An 18240-nucleotide genomic window follows, 5' to 3' on the forward strand; every position below is an offset into this window, starting at 1 on the left:
CATGTCAGTCGAGGCCTGCGTCTGTGCTATGGCCGAGGTTGTTGGCCCTTTGGCCATAGTTGCAGCCTCGAAGGTGTATGGCAAAGCTGTCGTCTTTTTGAGAGCTGAGTGGTCGGTCCACGACTCTCTGTAAAGACAGAGGGCAGGATCTACGTGGCGGTGGACCCGCTGGAGGCCAGTGCCGAGAGAGTTATCCTCTCTAATCTCCTGCCTTTTATTCCCATGGAGCTCTTCCACACCCACCTCCATCAAGTGGGGGAGTTACGGTCAGGGGTGATACTGCTCCCGCTCGGCCTCCAAGATCCCACCCTCAAGCATATTTTCTCATTCCGGCGCCAGGTCTTTGTTTGTCTGGCCCAGCAGGAGGTCCTGGAAGGGAATTTTGGAGACAAAACCTACCGCATCTTCTGGTCTGCGGGTGGCGTGTGGTGCCTTGCCTGCAAGAAGGTGGGACATATTAGAAAAAATTGCACCACCTCTAACACTGCTGCTGATGGTGCCGCCGTCCCCTCTACTTCCACTGGTGTGGAGGTGAGGGGACAGCCGCGTGACCGGAAGGCTGAGAAGACGACCAGCAGGGCAAATCGCCAGCGGTCAGGTTTGGGTCCTTCTGACCCAGTGCCCCTGGCTACTGACCCGGGTGCAGCCATTATGCCTCACACCACCATCACCCAGCAACACCCTCAGCCCGGTGACATTTCACCATCAAGATGCTGGGCCCAGCGACACTTCTGCGCGGGCCACTCTGGGTAGTGGTAGTGAGGTGCGCGATCTCGGACCAGAGGGTGCTCTGTCTCAGCGACAAATTCTGGAGAGAAGTATCGAGGGACGAGGAGTCAGCCTGGAGGGAGCTCCAGATATTGAGGTCTCCCCGGCGTATGACCCTCTCCCCCGCAAATGGCGTCAATCCAGGTTCTTTTCCATCGATGTCACGCCCAGTCCCCGAAAGAAAAGAGGCGGGGGGGATAGAGAGGAAATCCCAGCAGCTGCCGCTGTCCCTCAAGCCGGGTACTTCGGGGTCGGACTGGACCCTAGAGGGCCCGTTCCACCCTGTACAATTTAGCACCCCGGACTTGTTCAATTTCTCAGGGGAGGGGGTCAGCGATAATCTCCTGCTTCTTAGGTTCTTAGCTGGTTACTTCTGTTGTGGGCAAAGTCTTGGAAAGGTTTATAAGAGATAGGATGTATAATCATCTGGAAAGGAATAATGTGATTAGAGATAGTCAACATGGTTTTGTGAAGGGTAGGTCGTGTCTCACAAACCTCATTAAGTTCTTCGAGAAGGTGACCAAACAGGTGGATGAGGGTAAAGCAGTTGATGTGGTATACATGGATTTCAGTAAAGCGTTTGATAAGGTTCCCCATGGTAGGCTATTGCAGAAAATACAGAGGTATGGGATTCAGGGTGATTTAGCAGTTTGGATCAGAAATTGGCTAGCTGATAGAAGACAAAGGGTGGTGGTTGATGGGAAATGTTCTGACTGGTGTCCAGTTACTAGTGGTATACCACAAGGATCTGTTTTGGGGCCGCTGCTGTTTGTCATTTTTATAAATGACCTGGAGGAGGGCGCAGAAGGATGGGTGAGTAAATTTGCAGATGACACTAAAGTCGGTGGAGTTGTGGACAGTGCAGAAGAATGTTACAAGTTACAGAGGGACATAGATAATCTGCAGAGCTGGACTGACAGGTGGCAAATGGAGTTTAAAGCAGAAAAGTGTGAGGTGATTCATTTTGGAAGGAGTAACAGGAAGACAGAGTACTGGGCTAATGGTAAGATTCTTGGTAGTGTGGATGGCCAGAGAGATCTCGATGTTCATGTACATAGATCCCTGAAAGTTGCCACCCAGGTTGAGAGGGTTGTTAAGAAGGCGTATGGTGTATTAGCTTTTATTGGTAGAGGAATTGAGTTTCGGAGCCATGAGGTCATGTTGCAGTTGTACAAAACTCTGGTGCGGCCGCATTTGGAGTATTGCGTGCAGTTCTGGTCGCCACATTAAAGGAAGGACGTGGAAGCATTGGAAAGGGTACAGAGGAGATTTACAAGGATGTTGCCTGGTATGGAGGGAAGATCTTATGAGGAAAGGCTGAAGGACTTGAGGCTGTTTTCGTTAGAGAGAAGAAGGTTAAGAGGTGACTTAATTGAGGCATACACGATGATCAGAGGATTAGATAGGGTGGACATTGAGAGCATTTTTCCTCGGATGGTGATGTCCAGCACGAAGGGACATAGCTTTAAATTGAGGGGAGATAGATATAGGACAGATGTCAGAGGTAGGTTCTTTACTCGGAGAGTAGTAAGGGCGTGGAATGCCCTGCCTGCAACAGTAGTGGACTCGCCAACACTAAACGCATTCAAATGGTCATTGGATAGGCATATGGACGATAAGGGAATAGTGTAAAGGGCCTGTACTGCGCTGTAATGTTCTCTGGTTATGGTTTGGAAGACCCTCTGTCCCAACCACTGTCTTTGGGCACTTCGGCCACCAGCCCAAAGCTGTTTCCGGAGTTATTTTCAGGGCCTTCCGGTGACCAGGCGGTGGGGGCGGAGCAGGCATCTGCACCACCGCCTCCCGCTGGCACGGGGCCTCGGGAGGAGCCTGAGGAGATCCCGCCTGTCGATGATCCCGGTGGTGGGATCAAGGCAGCCCCTGAGTTGGTTGGTTGGCCCGCCGCACTCAGTGTGGTGGAGGATTCGGGCCCGGAGGATGGCTGTCAGCTGCCCAATGTTGGGAGCGCAGGGTGCACAAGACGCTCTGTAGCGGGGTGCGGGTCTCACTCGTGCCTGACACTGTCGCCCCTCACCCCCCCCCTCTGGGAACTCCCAGAATCTGGCACATCATAATTGAAGGTTCCTTTGTTTTTCTGCTTCTGTCGACATTTCAGGCAGTGCCCTATTGCCCCCCCCTTCACCAACACTCCGACACCCTCCCTCCCCACCACCCTCCTTTCCCCTCACTCCCCACCACCCACCTTCCTCCTCACTCCCCACCACCCACCTTCCTTTCCCTTCTGTTGGTACAGAGGCGAGGGTATCTGGTCTCTCCAGCGCAAAGTTTAGTGCTTGTACCTTTGTTTTTTGTAGAAACGTGTTGTGAACTGTTTTAATAATCAGAGTATCCACCCTCCCCTCCCCATACATTGGTACTGAGGGGAGGATATCCTGCTTCTCCTACACAAAATGAGTGTTTGCACCATTTGGCCTTGTATATATTTTTTACTGTTTTAATAAATAGATATGACCAAGGCTGTAATGATGTCTGGAACCAAGTGCACCTATTGCAAATCAATCAGAGCATTCATGAGCAAGTTATTGTTGAATAAATGCCACTTGATAGCAACTTTGCTGTTGAGTGGGAGTAAGCTAATAGGCCAATAACTAGCCTTATTGGATTTGTCCTGTTTTTGATGGAAAATACATAATTGGATACCAGTCCACATTCTTGGATAGATATCAGTATTGTTGTTGTCCTGGCACAGATTAGCAATGGTTCGAGCACACAGGTGTTCAACATTGCAGCTGGTAGTTGTCGAGGCCCATAGTCTTTGCTGTGTCCAGCACATTTAGCCTTTTTTTTGATAAAGTGTGGAGTCTGAGTCTCTTTTTGCGAGGGCTCCTTCATGCTGCACCAATCAAATGCTGTCTTAATGTCAAGGGCAGTCATTCTTGCCGCACCTCTGAAATTCACTCTTTTATCCATGTTTGGTCCGAGGCCTCTGGCGAACCCAAACAGAATCAGTCGGCAACTTTTTAAAAAATTTGTTTTTATTAAGGTTTTTCTCAAACAGAACTTTTACATAAGTAGACAATTTTTTGTTAAGTGTCACTTGATAGTACTGTTGGTGACACCCTACATCACTTTGATGATTGGCAGTAAACTAATCGGGCTGTAACAGGCCGGATTGGATTTGTCCTTTTTGCGGACAAGACATACCTAGGCAATTTTTGATATTGTTGGATAGATGCCAGCAGAAGACCATAAGACATAGAAGCAGAATTAGGCCATCCGGCCTATCGAGTCTGCTCTGTCATTCAATCGTGGCTGATTATTTTCTCATCCCCATTCTCCTGCCTTCTCCCCATAACCGCTGATCCCCTTATTAATCAAGAACCTATCTATCTCTGTCTCAAAGACACTCCTTGATTTGCGGCAAAGAGTTCCACAGATTCACCACCCTCTGGTTGAAGAAATTCCTCCCCTGTTTTAAAGGATTGTGCCTTTAGTCTGAGATTGTGTCCTCTGGTTCTAGTTTTTCCTACAAGTGGAAACAGCCGCTCCACGTCCACTCTATCCAGGCCTCACAGTATCCTGTAAGTTTCAATAAGATCCTCCTTTGTCCTTCTAAACTTTAATGAGTACAGACCCAGAGTCCTCAACCGTTCCTCATACGACAAGCTGTTCATTCCAGGGATCATTCTTGTGAACCTCCTCTGGACTCATTCCTTAGCTAAGGGGCCAAAACTGCTCACAATACTCCAAATGGAGTCTGACCAGAGCCTTGTACAGCCTCAGAAGTACATCCCTGGTCTTGTATTCTAGCCCTCTTGACATGAATGCTAACTTTGCATTTGCCTTCCTAACTGCCGACTGAACCTGCACATTAACCTTAAGTGAACCGTGAACAAGAACTCCCAAGTCCCTTTGTGCTTCTGATTTTCTAAGCATTTCCCCATTTTGAAAATAGTCTATACCTAAATTCCTCCTTCCAAAGTGTATAACCTCACACTTTTCCACATTGTATTTCATCTGCCACTTCATTGCCCATTCTCTTAGCCTGTTCAAACCCTTCTGCAGCCCCATTGCTTCCTCAGTGCTACCTGTCCATTCTACAGATCTTTGTATCATCTGCAAACTTAGCAACAGTGCCTTCCAGGTAGCTATACTGGACCAGCTGAGCTAAGGGTATGGCTGGTTCTGGAGCACAAGTCTTCAATACGACTACTGGGACGTGTCAGATCCTGTAGCTTTTGCTACATCCAGTACCTTCCGCTGATTCTCGATATTGCGTTGTTGAATGAATTGAATTGTCTGGAAGCTGGCATACATGACGAAGAGGCTGCAATGGATCATCCACTTGACACTTAATGGCTGAATATGTTGCAAATGATTCAGCCTTGCCTTTTGCAATGATATACTGGGGGGGGCTTTGGATATAAAATAAGCAACAGAAGGATTACAGCAGAATTAAGAAGAGATTTTTTCACCTCAGGCTGTTGGAGGTCTGAATCTCGCTGCCTGAAATGCGGTAGAGGCAGAACTCAACACTTCAGGGAATACTTGGATATCCACTTGGACTGCTGTAACCAACACGGTTACGGACCAAGAGCTGGAAAGTAAGATTAGGCTGGATAGGTGTTTTTGGCACCCTACACCCACTGGTTTTTCCTTATCTACCTTACTGGTTACATCCTCAAAAAACTCTAACCAATATGTCAAACATGATATCCCTTTTATAAATCCGTGTTGATTCTGCATACGCGTGCTATGATTTTCTAAGTGCCTTGTTATTACATCTCTAATAATGGATTCTAGCATTTTATCTCTACTGATGGCAGATTAAGTGCCCTATATTTTTCTGTTTTCTGTTCCTGCTTTCTTGTACAATGGGATTGCATTTGCTGTCTCCCAATCAGCGGGTACTACTTTAGAATTCTGAAAAATCAAAAATTTTCTGGCTGCATATTTAAAATGCTAGGATGTAGGCCACAGACCCGGGTAATTGTTGGCTTTTAGACCCATTGACTCTTGCTTAATTCTGCTTTATCATTATGACTGCGATTAAGTTTTCTTCCCACTAAGTTTGACCGTCAGTAAGAATATTGATTCTGATGTGACCCTTTCCATTGTCCTCAAAATATGTTCTGAATTTGCATCTTATGCCATTGGTTCCATCCTTGTCACTGCCTGTTCTGTTTCCCCTCTTAGAAAGTTTTGCTGTCACAAAGAAAAACAATCTCTATTTGCCTTCAAACTATCATCCTTCATATATTAAAAAGCAAAGCATTGCAGGTGCTCGAAATTTGAAATAAAAAGAGAATGGTGAAAGTACTCAGATCAGATAGCATCCTTTTTATTGTAAAAATTAATGGGATGTGGACATTACTGGAAAGACAAGTGTTTATTGACCATCCTTAATTTCCCTCAACTGAATGGCTTGCAAGACATTTCCGAGGGCAGTCAACCATATTGCTGTGAGCCTGGACTCTCATTTGGCCAGGACAGGTAAAGAAAGATGATTTCCTTCCCTTCAGAACATTTGTGAACCAGATGGGTTTTTCTACAATCTGGTGGTTGCATGGTCACCATTACTCATACTAGCTTTTTATTCTAGATTTATTTATTATCTGAATTTAAAATTCTCTAGTTGCCGTGATAGGATTTGAACTCTGGATCATTAGTCCAGTAACACAATCACTATGCTACCATACCCATCTGCGGAGAGACTAGCAGTTAACTGTCACATTATCCATCGTCTGAAAAGTAAAAATGTCCTAATTCAGGATCAGACATGAAAGAGAATTTTTCTCTGATAGACCATTATTTTATTTTATTGGAAATGTTTTTTATTGAGTTTTCATAATTTATATCCAACAAATTACAAATTATTAGAAAAAAACACGCAAAAATTAACATGTGTATTTACAGGTAAGCATCTTCATAATAACAACTGTGGCCACCCCCTTTAACCGACATACATATTTTACATTCCCCAATATGGCATTATTCTCAATCCTCTTATTTCTATGTTGCAACCGTTCCTTTTTATTAATTGCAATTATTAAGGAAAGTGTTCCTGTAAGATTTCCTCTTTTTTTGGCTTCTAATGAGCTTCATATGCACTCTGCTGCACTCTTTCACTTCCTTGCATTGTAGTAGTAATCACACTTCAAAAGTACTTAATTGGCTATAAAATGTTTTGTGACATAGATCATAGAATTTACAGTGCAGAAGGAGGCCATTCGACCCATCGAGTCTGCACCGGCTCTTGGAAAGAGCACCCTACCCAAGGTCAACACCTCACCCCTATCTCAATAACCCAGTAACCTCACCCAACACTAAGGGCAATTTTGGACACTAAGGGCAATTTATCATGGCCAATCCACCTAACCTGCACATCTTTGGACTGTGGGAGGAAACCGGAGCACCCGGAGGAAACCCACGCACACACTGGGAGGATGTGCAGACTCTGCACAGACAGTGACCCAAGCCGGAATTGAACCTGGGACCCTGGAGCTATGAAGCCATTGTGCTATCCACAATGCTACTGTGCTGCCCTTAAAATGAAAATTGCTTATTGTCACGAGTAGGCTTCAATGAAGTTACTGTGAAAAGCCCCTAGTCGCCACATTCCGGCACCTGTCCGGGGAGGCTGGTACAGGAATCGAACCGTGCTGCTGGCCTGCTTGGTCTGCTTTAAAAGCCAGCGATTAGCCCTGTGAGCTAAACTCTTGCCTGTGAGCTAAACTCTTTCCCTACATTGTAATGACATTTATAATCGAGCTCCTAATTAATTTTACTAAAGATCTTAAAATTACATAATTCCTTTCATCCTCCGTTTTTAATTCCTCCCGCAATTTTCAGGATTTTAAAATACAACTTTAATATTACTTTATCATCCTTTGCCTTTTTACTATTTCCAGTCTTTATGGTGTTCCTATGTCTTCACTTCTGTTTCCTTAATTTTAAATACCATGGTAGTCCAACATAAAATGTAAGTGACTGCTAAAGCAGACATGAAAAATTTCATATAAATCTGCTAGGATATGAAGATTGCCTAACTACAAATATTTGTAATTAAAATTTATAGGGAATGACCTTGCTAATGATGGGGTCAGCAGAGGCATTGCCTGAAGAACCAGTTGTGCGTCCGACCTTCATGGAAGACATGACCGAAGAGCAGCTAGCTTCAGCTGTAAGTATTTTTCAAGAATTGCATAATTTCCACAATAGCATAATTGGGCTACAGGTGGACCTATGAGGTGGTTTAAATGTGCACTGTTCATTTGGGAGCTAAGGATGGATCACATCAGAGTTGGAGCCTCAATAGCATAGAAAGTTGAAGGGCAAAGCCTTAGTCCTGAACATTAACAACAATATGTAAAGCGACATATATGCTTATGCATGGATTGAAGTTCTGACTACATGGCAACTCCTCGACTTTTTTTGAAACCATCGAAGATGGATTCCAGCGTGATCATATTCTGTTTAGATTGGATCAGTTACATTGGCCTCTTAAAGTTAGCTAGCTGCCGGAGTGTTGTGAAGTAGAAAGGGAAGGATGTAATTGGAATCTTGGATGTTCAGAAGGTCTGTTATATCTGTAGAAAAAATAGAGAAAATTAGAATTGCATTTAAAGGCAAGCTTTCTGATTTGTCAAATTTTAACTGCTCCGTTCTATACAATGTAGTGAGTGAAGAATTCTCCTGGCAATTATGTATTGCACTGAAATATGTTATTTGGATATGATTAATTCTTATAAAGCTGACTACAACACAAAATATGAATTTGATTGAAATTTTGAGATGATGGGTTGATGCTTTGAAATCTGATCACGAACTCTACGATATAACCAGGTGGATATGCATTTGCAACATTTTTAATATGACAACCGTTGGATTAATGAATGTGTAAAAGCATACTGTGCATACTAACCAATAAATATCAGTGATATAAATGCAAGCTGCAAAAAAAGAGCTTGAAATCTGGTCAGAATATTGAGCAATTTAGCACTGTCAGACGTTCACTGAGAAGTTGAATGAATTTAGAATGGGTAGGGAACAACAACGGTTAGCTGACTGATACTGAAGGCTTAAGCTCAACCAGGTAAAAATTGGAGCAGATATTGGAATTTAGGAAAATGAGTTGGATGTGAGGTATTGGAGTTTTGTGTTGACATATAGTTTGTTACAAAATTGCAATAGGCAGCTAGCCAGAAATACCCTTGTGATTTCTTAGTATATTTATTAAAGTAAGAGTACATGTTGGGTGGGCGAAGGATTAACTATAAAATGTTGGAGAAGAGAGGGTGGGATTTTCCATACACCCTCATGGAGTGTTTTGTGACGGCAGAGGTGGCCTGCTATTGGGATTCACTGCTGTTGACGGGGTTTCCGTTCAATGCACCCCCACCACCAGGAAACCCGTGGTAGGGGTTCGCTGTCTGCGGGACAGAAATATCCCGCCAGCAAGAGTGGCCAGAAAACTCCGGCCAGAGTATTAGAAGTTGGGCATTTTCACAAGTCCCATAAATCACAGGAAACCATGGTTTAAAAAAAACTGCTGGGTTAATTAATAGATCAATGTGTTTTTCCCATAAAACTTTGAATATTTAATTTGTTTTGAATTTTACTTTTATTGGTAAATAAACAGTTGTTTTTGCTGCTAGATGGATCTTCCATGTGGGCTCACCAATCTCGGAAACACTTGCTACATGAATGCTACAGTTCAGTGTCTACGTTCAGTGCCTGAACTCAGGGAAACCCTGAAAAGGTAGGTGGCCTTGCAGCAAGATTTAGCACATCTACAAGTTTGCTGGTGGGCAATTACATGGTAACTTTAGAATTCCTCTTCAAAATGTTTTTACTGTTTAATACAATCAACATAAAGTAGCCTGATTATTTTAGAAAAGATTTGAATTGGATTGATGTTGCTTCTTTATGTTTTATATCGTTTGAAGTCTGGTCTACTTCAAAACACAAACTGACGAGGAAATTAAGAAATAAAAGGAAGCAATTATAATAACTGAAAATGTCAGTTAATGGTAAATAAGTAGCACATGTTGCAAAAGGTTATAAGAGTCTGGATGGTTTCTCAGGGTCACTTACGTTCACACTTGCACATCTTGTTGCTGTAAATTACAGGTTAACGTGGTTTAGGATGCCTTTCTCAATTGCAAGATATTTTGAGATCATAGAATTTACAGTGCAGAAGGAGGCCATTCGCCCCATCGAGACTGCACCGGCCCTTGGAAAGAGCACCCTACCTAAGTCTACACCTCCACCCTGTCCCCACAACCCAGCAACCCCACCTAACCTTTTTGGACACTAAGGGCAGTTTAGCATGGCGAGTCCACCTAATGCACATCTTTGGAGATAGAGGAAGTTAAGTAAAAGCTCCTATAAAAGTGACAAGAAAGCAAAAAATGTATTTAGTGTATTGTATATATTGAGCTGTGGAGTGCAATTTACATTATGTTTCCTAGCTGATAACTTAAAAGTGAGTTATGATGTGCTTTGCAGCTGGGAATTAGATTTTGTTCTGTGGCATATTGTGCGTTTAAAATCATTCAAAATAAGTTATATGAAATGAAAAATGAAAATCGCTTATTGTCACAAGTAGGCTTCAATAAAGTTACTGTGAAAAGCACCTAGTTCCGGCGCCTGTTCGGGGAGGCTGGTACGGGAATTGAACCTTGCTGCTCTGGTCTGCTTTAAAAGCCAGCGATTTAGCCCAGTGTGCTAAACCAGCCCCTGCTGACTGGTTTCATGGAGGTGTAATTTGATTACATTGCAAATAATCCAGATGCTACTGAAAATCTTTTATATATAAAAAAAATAAAACTTAAAAGGTTGCCATCAAATATAATCAAGAACATTAGCTCCCTGCATTAATGAAAATTTATATTTGTAAAATATGATATGCTAAAAATCAGTAGTGGAGAACCTGTAAAATGTTATGCAGTGCCAGAACACAAATGAAAGCAAAGGAGCAATTCTTGCTGCAAATTAACAAGTATCTTAAAAAGTACCATCTATGTGCATGTTTGTCCAATTTACTGAAAATATTCACTTATTTTTCAAATGCTTCTAGGTTTAAAGGTGCCTTGAGAGCTTCAGTAGCTATGACTCCACCACAGTACATAACAGCAGGTGAGTAGTTCTGTCTTGGTATTTTGTATAAAAGTTAAAATTCAATTCCTTTAATTTATCTCTGTCTGTTCTCCCCCTCCACGTGAAAGCAAGAAAGCGCGATATATCTCCTGATCACTCTGGGTAAATATAGTGCATTGTGTGACACTTGATGACCAAGAAGAACCAAGCCATAATTTTTTTTGTCACGTAGGGTAGCATTGAAGGTTCACCATTGAGCTTGGCCTTCTGAGGTGGAAGGCAACAATCAGAATGCACTCTTTTGATTGTTGTCTATCAACTCTTGTAAAATTCAACCAGGAACCCAACCGGCCCCGGTGCCTTCCCCGCCTGCATGTTCCCTATCCCTTTGACCAACTCCTCCAACCCAACCGGCGCCCCCAACCCCGCCACCTGCCCCTCCTCCACCCTCGGAAACCTCAGCCGGTCCAGGAAGCGACCCGTTCCTCCCTCCTCCCTGGGGGCTGAGACCGGTATAGTTCCTCGTAGAAGTCCCTGAAGACCCCATTGATACCCACCGCACTTCTCACCGTGTTCCCTCTTCCATCCCTAACTCCCCCGATCTCCCTAGCTGCCTCTCGCTTCCGAAGCTGGTGCGCCAGCAACCGGCTCGCCTTTTCTCTGTATTCATATACGCCCTCCTCCACTGCGCCTCCGCCTTCCTGGTGGTCAACAGATCGAACTCAGCCTGGAGGCTACGCTGCTCCCTAAGCAATCCCTCCTCCGGGGCCTCCGCCTACCTCCTGTCCACCCTCACCATCTCCCCCACCAACCTCTCCCTCTCTCTCCTCTACCCCCTCTCCTTGTGTGCCCTAATGGAGATCAGCTCTCCTCTGACCACCACCTTCAGCGCCTCCCAGACCACCCCTACTTGCACCTCCCCATTGTCATTAGCCTCCAGGTACCTCTCTATACACCTCCGTACCCGCCAGCTCACCTCCTCGTACGCCAGCAACCCCACCTCTAAGTGTCACAGCGGGCGCTGGTCCCTCTCTTTCCCCCAACTTGAGGTCCACCCAAAGCGGCGCATGATCAGAGATGGCTATCGCCGAGTACTCCGTATCGTCCACCCTCGGAATCAGCGCCCTGCTCATGACAAAAAAGTCAATCCGAGAGTAGGCCTTGTGGACATGGGAGAAGAATGAAAATTCCCTGACCCCCGGCCTCGCAAACCTCCATGGGTCCACCCCTCCCATCTGGTTCATGAACGCCCTCAGCACCTTGGCCGCCGCTGGCCTCCTGCCCGTCCTAGACCTAGAGCGATCCAGTGCCGGGTCCAGCACCGTGTTGAAATCCCCCTCCATTATCAGGCCCCCTGACTCCAGGTCCAGAATCCGGCCCAGCATACGCCGCATGCTGGGGTGTATACATTGACCAACACCACCCGCTCCCCCTGCAGCTTGCCACTTACCATCACATACCTACCGTCATTGTCTGCCACAATGCTCAACGCCTCGAACGACATCCTCTTCCCCACCAAGATCGCCACCCCCCGATTTTGTTTGCATCCAAACCCGAATGAAACACCTGCCCTACCCACCCCTTTCTCAGCCTTACCTGATCCGCTACCCTTAGGTGCGTCTCCTCAAGCATGGCCACATCCGCCTTCAGGTGCGCGAACACCCGGGCCCGCTTGACCGGCCCATTCAATCCTCTTACATTCCAGGTTATCAGCCGGATCAGGGGGCTACTCGACCCCCCCCCTCCCCCGCCGACTAGCCATAGCCCTTCCTAGGCCAGCCACGTGCCCACGTCCCCCGCACGACCTTTTCCCCACAGCGGTAGACCCCCGCCCCGACCTCCTCTACCACCTCCAGCTCCCCCGTGGCCATTCCAGCAGCAACCCCCCCCCAACCCCTCCCAAAGCTAGGTCCCCCCCCCCCCCCCCCTAGCTGCATTGCTCCCCCATTGCACTCCTGTAAGTCAGCCGACTCCTGCTGACCCCGGCCATTCTCGCCACTCCATTGACCCCCCCCCCCCCGATCCACCAGCAGGCTCTCATCCTCCCCATTCCCCTCCCAGCGCGAGAGAAAAGCCCGCGCTTTCCAGCTCCAGCCCCGCCCCCTTCAACCCTTAGAGTGGGAAAAAGTCCGCACTTTCCACTCTTCTCCCCCCCCCCCAACCACCACACACGAGCCCACCTGGCAGACCTAATCGAAACAATGCCTAATCAACCCCGAAAAACAAAGAACCCCTCCTCGGAACACAACACAACAATCCCCAACCATCCCTCCACTGCAACCCCTCGTCCCGACCCTAAGTCCGAGTCCAGTTTCTCTGCCTGAACAAAGGCCCATGCCTCCTCCGGGGACTCAAAATAGTGGTGCCGGTCCTTGTAGGTGACCCACAGATGTGCCGGCTGCAGCACACCGAACTTCACTCCCCCTCCTGTGCAGCACTGCCTTCGCCTGATTGTAACCGGCCCTCTTCCTCGCCACCTCCACACTCCAATCCTGGTAGCTCCAGACCTCCGCGTTCTCCCACCTGCTGCTCCGCTCCTTCTTGGCCCACCTTAACACACACTCTCGATCAGCAAACTGGTGGAACCGCACCAGCACTGCCTGTGGCGGCTCACTGGGCTTGTGCTTCCTCACCAGCACTCGGTGGGCCCCCTCCAGCTCCAAGGGCCCCTGGAAGGCCCCCGCTCCCATAAGCGAATTCAGCATGGTGACCACGTAGGCACCCACGTCCGATCCCTCCAGCCCCTCGGGAGGCCCAGGATGCACAGGTTCTTCCGCCTTGACATGTTCTCCATCTCCTCGAACCTCGCCTGCCATTTCTTGTGGCGCGCCTCGTGCGCCTCCACCTTCACTGCCAGGCCTAGGATCTCGTCCTCGTTCTCCGAGACCTTTTGCCGGATCTCCCGGATCACCGCCCCTTGGGCCGTCTGGGTCTTCAGCAGCTTATCGATTGAAGCCTTCATCGGCTCCAGCAGCTCTGCTTTCAGTTCCTTAAAACAGCGCTGGAGCAACTCCTGCGCCCACTGCATCCACGCTGCCTGGTCCCCGCCCGCTGCCAACTTGGTCCTCCTCCCTCGCACCTTTCTTTGCTTCAATGCCACTTTTGTAGTCGCCCCACTCCTGGTCCAATCCATATACTATCAGGGGAATGTTGCTGTCCCCTTCCCACACCGGGAAACGTTGAACAAGCGCCGTTACGGGCCCTGAAAAGAGCCCAAAAGTCCATTGCTAGCGGGAGCTGCTGAACGTGCGACTTAGCTCCGCATAGCCACAACCGGAAGACCCCGTCTATCAACTCTTGCGGGAAAGTGTAGTATGTGTATCAGAATTGGATTTGGCTGTAATTGTTCGTACTGTCGAATAGCTTGCTAGCCCTCCCTGTCTAGGCTCATATAACATAAAAATATCAATTTAAGAGACTAGAGGGCCCACTGCTCTCCATGGAACTATGCAACTTTATCTCGAGTTGTGTCCAAAAGCAGCTCCTTGCCAATTATTCACTGAACCAGAACATTTTGTTGTGATACTTTGCTACTGGTAAGGTGCAAAGGCGGCCGTGGTCTACCTCAACTAGGCTGGGGATTGAACCCCATGCTGTTGGTATTAATCTGATCCATGCTGGTCATCTAACCAACTGCACTAACCGTGTGTAATAATTTTGTACTTTGCACCCTATATAATTTATCTATTATTAAGGCGTGTGTATGTGTACACTTTCCTGTATTATTGTTCTTATTAGGTTTTTTATCAACATTTACAATGTAAAATGCTTCTGTAAACATAATGGCTGTTCCTTTTATAAGTAATTAACTGTTTTGGTACAGTTGCATGCCTTTTATTGTTGATGGTGTTATATAGCTTTTCCACCCCATTGCCATATTGCTGAACTCTCATGCAGGTCCCTAGCTCTGATTATTCAAAATCGATCTCTTCCTTCATATTGCAAACTGATTCTTCCAAAATTTTGTTTCATTGACTTGACCTGGTCCCACTGCTTAACAATCCTTCCGCCATCAACTCTCAGCTTTTGTTACCTGTTAGTGTGTGATATTGGGAGTTCAATTTATCAAGGACAATATGATGGGAGATCCACTAATAATAAAAATTATAAATTGTAATGTGTGTGTGTGTGTTTATTAACAGCTTTTCGAGACTTGTTTGATTCAATGGACAAAACATCCTCTAGCATTCCACCTATAATTCTACTTCAGTTTCTTCACATGGCCTTTCCACAGTTTGCAGAAAAAGGAGATCAAGGACAATATCTTCAGCAGGTTAGTTATCAAAAGAAACATTTCTTAAATATTTTCTGTTGTTTACCCTCATCTTGACTAAAGTAGAATATAAACTATTCTTTTTTTTAAAACCGTGGTGATCTAACTAAATTCTCGTTGGATATTAAGTGATCATATTTGATTATTAGGACTGAGTTTAGGAGGAACTTCTTCACCCAAAGGTTGTGAATCTATGGAATTCCTTGCCCAATGAAGCAGTTGAGGCTCCTTCATTAAATGTTTTTAAGATAAAGATAGATAGTTTTTTGAAGAATAAAGGGATTAAGTCTCCTCTCCTGCCCTCTCACCTGGATTGCGAACATTTCGCTTTTCCCCATGTTCAATTTATACCCTGAAAACCTGCCAAATTTCCCTAAAATCCGCATAATTTCCCCCATCCCCACGAACAGGTCCGAAATGTACAGGAGAAGGTCATCTGCGTTCTTAACCCCCCCCCCCCCCTTTCCTTTCCAGTGCCTAGAAACTCTTAACACCATAGCCAATGGCTTTATGGCCAGAGCACAGAGCAAACAACAGCGGGGAGAGGGGCCTTGTCTCTCGGTGCAGTTTGAAATAGCCTGACATCAACCAATTCTTGCACACACTTGCTACTGGTGCCTGATGCAGCAAACGCATCCAGTCAATGAAACCCTGACCAAACCGAAACCTTCCTAACACCTCCCATAAGTAATTCCACTCCACCCGATTCCTACCAGAGGAATTGGTTTAATTCTATCCAGCCTGTCGATTCCTTTTAATCCTCATAAATACCTTAATTCTATTCTCCCCAGTATAGAGGATAAAGGGGTAATTTAAAACTAACCTCTGTAATCTGTTCTCATAATTAAAAAATTAAAAAAAAAAAAAATTTAGAGTACCCAATTATTTTTTTCCAATTAAGGGGCAATTTAGTGTGGCCAATCCACCTACCCTGCACATTTTTGTGCTGTGGGGGTGAAGCCCACGCAAACACGGGGAGAATGTGCAAACTCCACACGGACAGTGACCCAGAGCTGGGATCGAACCTGAGACCTCAGCGTCGTGAGGCTGCAGGGCTAACCCACTGCGCCACCGTGCTGCCCACTGTTCTCATAATTTGACCCTTTTAGTCCCAGTATTATTCTGGTAAATCTGCACTTAACACCCATCAAGGCAAAATATCCTTCCTGAATTATGGCGTGTAGAACTTAACACAATAATCTAAAATGGGTTTAACCAGAGTTTTATATAACTAACATAAACTTAATTTTGTGTTCTTGCCCCTTGGATCAAAGATCAACATTTCATTAGCCTTTTTAATTATTCTTTTGCACCTGTCCATGAACTTTTAGTGATTTCAGCTCTTCCATCCTTAATGTTTTTTTTATCATAGAATTCAGTGCAGAAGGAGGCCATTCGGCCCATCGAGTCTGCACCGCCTCTTCGAAAGAGTATCCTACCCAAACCCACACCTCCACCCTATCCCCATAACCCAGTAACCCCACCCAACACTAAGGGTAATTTTGGACACTAAGGGCAATTTATCATGGCCAATCCACCTAACCTGCACATCTTTGGACTGTGGGAGGAAACCGGAGCACCCGGAGGAAACCCCACGCAGACACGGGGAGGATGTGCAGACTCCCCATAGACAGTGACCCAAGCCGGAATGGAACCTGGGACCCTGGAGCTGTGAAGCAATTGTGCTATCCGCAATGCCACCGTGCTGCCCTAAATGTCTCTGGTTTTTCACAATTCCTGGCTATTCACCATTTAGGAAAATAAACTGTTATCTTTCTTGGGTTTAAAGTGGATGACCTCACACTTCCCACATTGGACTCCACCTGCCAATTTTCTTTACTTATATAACGTATCACTGTGAATTTGTAACTTTCTGCTCTTATCAACACTATTTTTACCATGCAATCTGACTTGGTGTCATTAGCAAACTTGGATGTATGGCTGTCTATTCCTCCTACCAAGTCATTTCTGAATATAATGAAAAGCTGTAGCACAAGTCCAGATCCCTGGAGTTACCACTAATCATATGCTGCCAGCCAGAATGCATACCCAATGCCCTTGCTCTGTGTCCTATATCTGTTACCCAGTTCCGAACCATGTCAGTAGGATGTCTCCATTTGCATGTGCTACATTTTTTGTTAATCCTCTGTGGTGTGGAACCGTATTGAGTGCCTTCTGGAAGTCCATATAATTAACATCCATTGACATGACGTTTGATGTGGCTTATCCTTACAAATCTATGCTGGCTTTCTCTAATCGGTTAATATTGATTCCAAGTGTTCAGTCACTCTGTTCCTAACAAACTTGAGTAACATCCCCACGACAGATATTCGATTAATGGGTGTATAATTTTCTACTTAACTCTGCTACCCAACTTAAATAATAGCAAGACAAGTAGGGCTAGTAACAACACCCAACAGCAATCAGTAAAGAGCAGTCATGCTTGAGTTTGAAATCTTAATTATGTAGCCAATATGGTATTTTTAAGGTTCCTTCAATTTAAACACAGTTTTTAAATTTGATGACAGGAACCTAGTTTATCTGAGTAGCTATCACATGATTACTATCCAGAGTAAATTAAGGGCCAAACAAAATGTTAAATTTGTAAAAGTGCAAAGTAAGTATCTCTGAAGCTTGTGACTCCTGTGAGGTTTCTAATAGTCTACATCTCTCTCTCTCTCTCTCTCTCTCTCTCTCTCTCTCTCTCTCTCTCTCTCTCTCTCTCTCTCTCTCTCTCTCTCTCTCCCCCCCCCCCCCAATAGGATGCTAATGAGTGTTGGATACAAATCATGAGAGTGCTGCAACAGAAACTTGACCCGATGGAATCAGAAGCACCTATGGAGGTAAAGATACAGTTAACATAGATGTTTCTATTGTATTTGTACATTTTTTTCCATCTGTCCACGGTGCTAATGGCCCTAACTTGTTCTCGTAGCTAGTTCCTAAAAAAGTTACTACTTTGATTGTTTGCTTCAAAACTAAACAAGATCGTTGCACACTTCAGTCTCATTGGAACACTTTTACTTTCTAGCCTGTCTCTTCTGAAGCCATTTACCTTCTTTGGAATTGTTTCCATAGGTACACTACAAATCTTTACCCTAGTGACCATAAATAGTGTGTGAACTTTGTGAATGCTA

General features: G+C 45.4%; 1 protein-coding gene across 2 annotated transcripts in view; it reads left to right on the top strand.

Annotated features, from left to right (window-relative positions):
- Positions 1 to 18240, top strand: part of usp14 (ubiquitin specific peptidase 14 (tRNA-guanine transglycosylase)) — a 53770-nt gene that overhangs the window by 16448 nt on the left and 19082 nt on the right. For both annotated transcript variants that reach the window (XM_038809215.1, XM_038809216.1), the window contains 5 exons: positions 7808 to 7912; positions 9387 to 9490; positions 10811 to 10869; positions 14973 to 15103; positions 17866 to 17946. In XM_038809215.1, coding sequence (XP_038665143.1) covers positions 7808 to 7912; positions 9387 to 9490; positions 10811 to 10869; positions 14973 to 15103; positions 17866 to 17946 — 480 coding nt within the window. The remainder of the gene's footprint in view (positions 1 to 7807; positions 7913 to 9386; positions 9491 to 10810; positions 10870 to 14972; positions 15104 to 17865; positions 17947 to 18240) is intronic.

Source organism: Scyliorhinus canicula, chromosome 10, assembly GCF_902713615.1.
Source record: "Scyliorhinus canicula chromosome 10, sScyCan1.1, whole genome shotgun sequence".
Lineage (NCBI taxonomy): Eukaryota > Metazoa > Chordata > Chondrichthyes > Carcharhiniformes > Scyliorhinidae > Scyliorhinus > Scyliorhinus canicula.